At 33.6% G+C, this 1323-nt stretch overlaps 1 protein-coding gene across 1 annotated transcript; it reads left to right on the top strand.

The window, feature by feature from the left end:
- Positions 1–990: 990 nt before the first annotated feature.
- Positions 991–1323, top strand: LOC120084139 (calcium-binding protein PBP1-like). The gene has a single exon (XM_039040039.1). It carries the CDS (start codon positions 991–993, stop codon positions 1321–1323), a length of 333 nt encoding a protein of 110 aa, XP_038895967.1.

Consider the following 1323-nt stretch of genomic DNA (forward strand, 5'->3'; position numbering starts at 1 on the left):
ATTTTCAATCACAATCAAATTGAGCGTCTTCCATTACTCAATTATATTATGTGTTTTGACTGCAAATTTAGAGGCAAACCCCACAGTTCATTGCAATTATGAAAAACAGGTAAACAATATCAAACGTAATCAATTGGGATCCACTTTTTCTTTACAAATTGATAAATTAGGTTTCAGTTGAGGTAAACGTGGCCTTGATGTCAATTAAGTTGTGCTCATTTTGGTGGTTTGAATGTGTGGTTTTTTTAGTACAATGAGGTGGAGGAATTTGAATCACATACCTCTTGAGTCAATGTGTGGTTAATTATTTAAAAAGAAATTCTCTTTATTCATTAGATTTTCACTTAGAACACTAATATGAGCATAGTTCAATAGGAATTGACATGTACTTTTTGTTATCAAAGTCGGATGCTCAAACCCCCGTATCCCTGTTTGTTGTACTAAAAATAGATTTTCACCAAAACAATTACATTGGATGTATTAGATAATACGGGTTACATCGGACCAAAAGCAATTAGCAAGGAAAAGAAGAAGTCTATCTATCTTACAAAAAGTGTGAGATTCCTTGAATTTTTCAAGGTTGGATGTCGAACACGATTTTGAACTTATCTTTAACTTGAGCCCTTCTAAATTTGATTATAAAACAAAAAAATCAAAGTAAATTAGAAGATGAGAGATCGTGGTATGATCCTTCGCATGCAACTTCGAGGAAGTTAGTTAAAGAAACGGTCATGTTTCAACATTTCTTAACAAAACATCAAAGTGCTTCTTCATCAATCTTTACAAATAAAATATTAAAAAAAAAAAAAAAAAAAATACACAAAACCCAATTTCCTCTCACTCTCTCATATTGATCTGTACATTGGTTGTCTTCCATAAGGCAAACTTCCCCCAATTTCCACTCTTCCATTCCCTTATTAAATACCCTCCAAATACACACACTTTCTCATCATCCATTCTTCCAATAATCCTCAAATCTATTCCCACAATATGGGATCAGGAAACGGTGTCGTTTTCTTCAAAGATTTCTTCCCTGAAATGGTGGAGAAACTGGGAATTAAAGGGTTCATGAAGGAATTGAGATCTGGGTTTTATTTGATGATGGATAAAGAAAAAGGTCTGATAACTCCAGAAAGCTTGAGAAAAAACATGGGATTTTTGGGATTAATATTGGAAGATGAAGAAGTGATGTTGATGGTGAGAGAAGGCGATTTAGATGGAGATGGAGCTTTGAATGAAGCTGAATTTTGCATTCTTATGATCAGACTTAGCCCAACTTTGTTTCACCAATCTCATTTGGATAAAAACTTTGGGAGGAAATAG

Source organism: Benincasa hispida, chromosome 8 (assembly GCF_009727055.1).
Source record: "Benincasa hispida cultivar B227 chromosome 8, ASM972705v1, whole genome shotgun sequence".
Taxonomy (NCBI): Eukaryota; Viridiplantae; Streptophyta; class Magnoliopsida; order Cucurbitales; family Cucurbitaceae; genus Benincasa; species Benincasa hispida.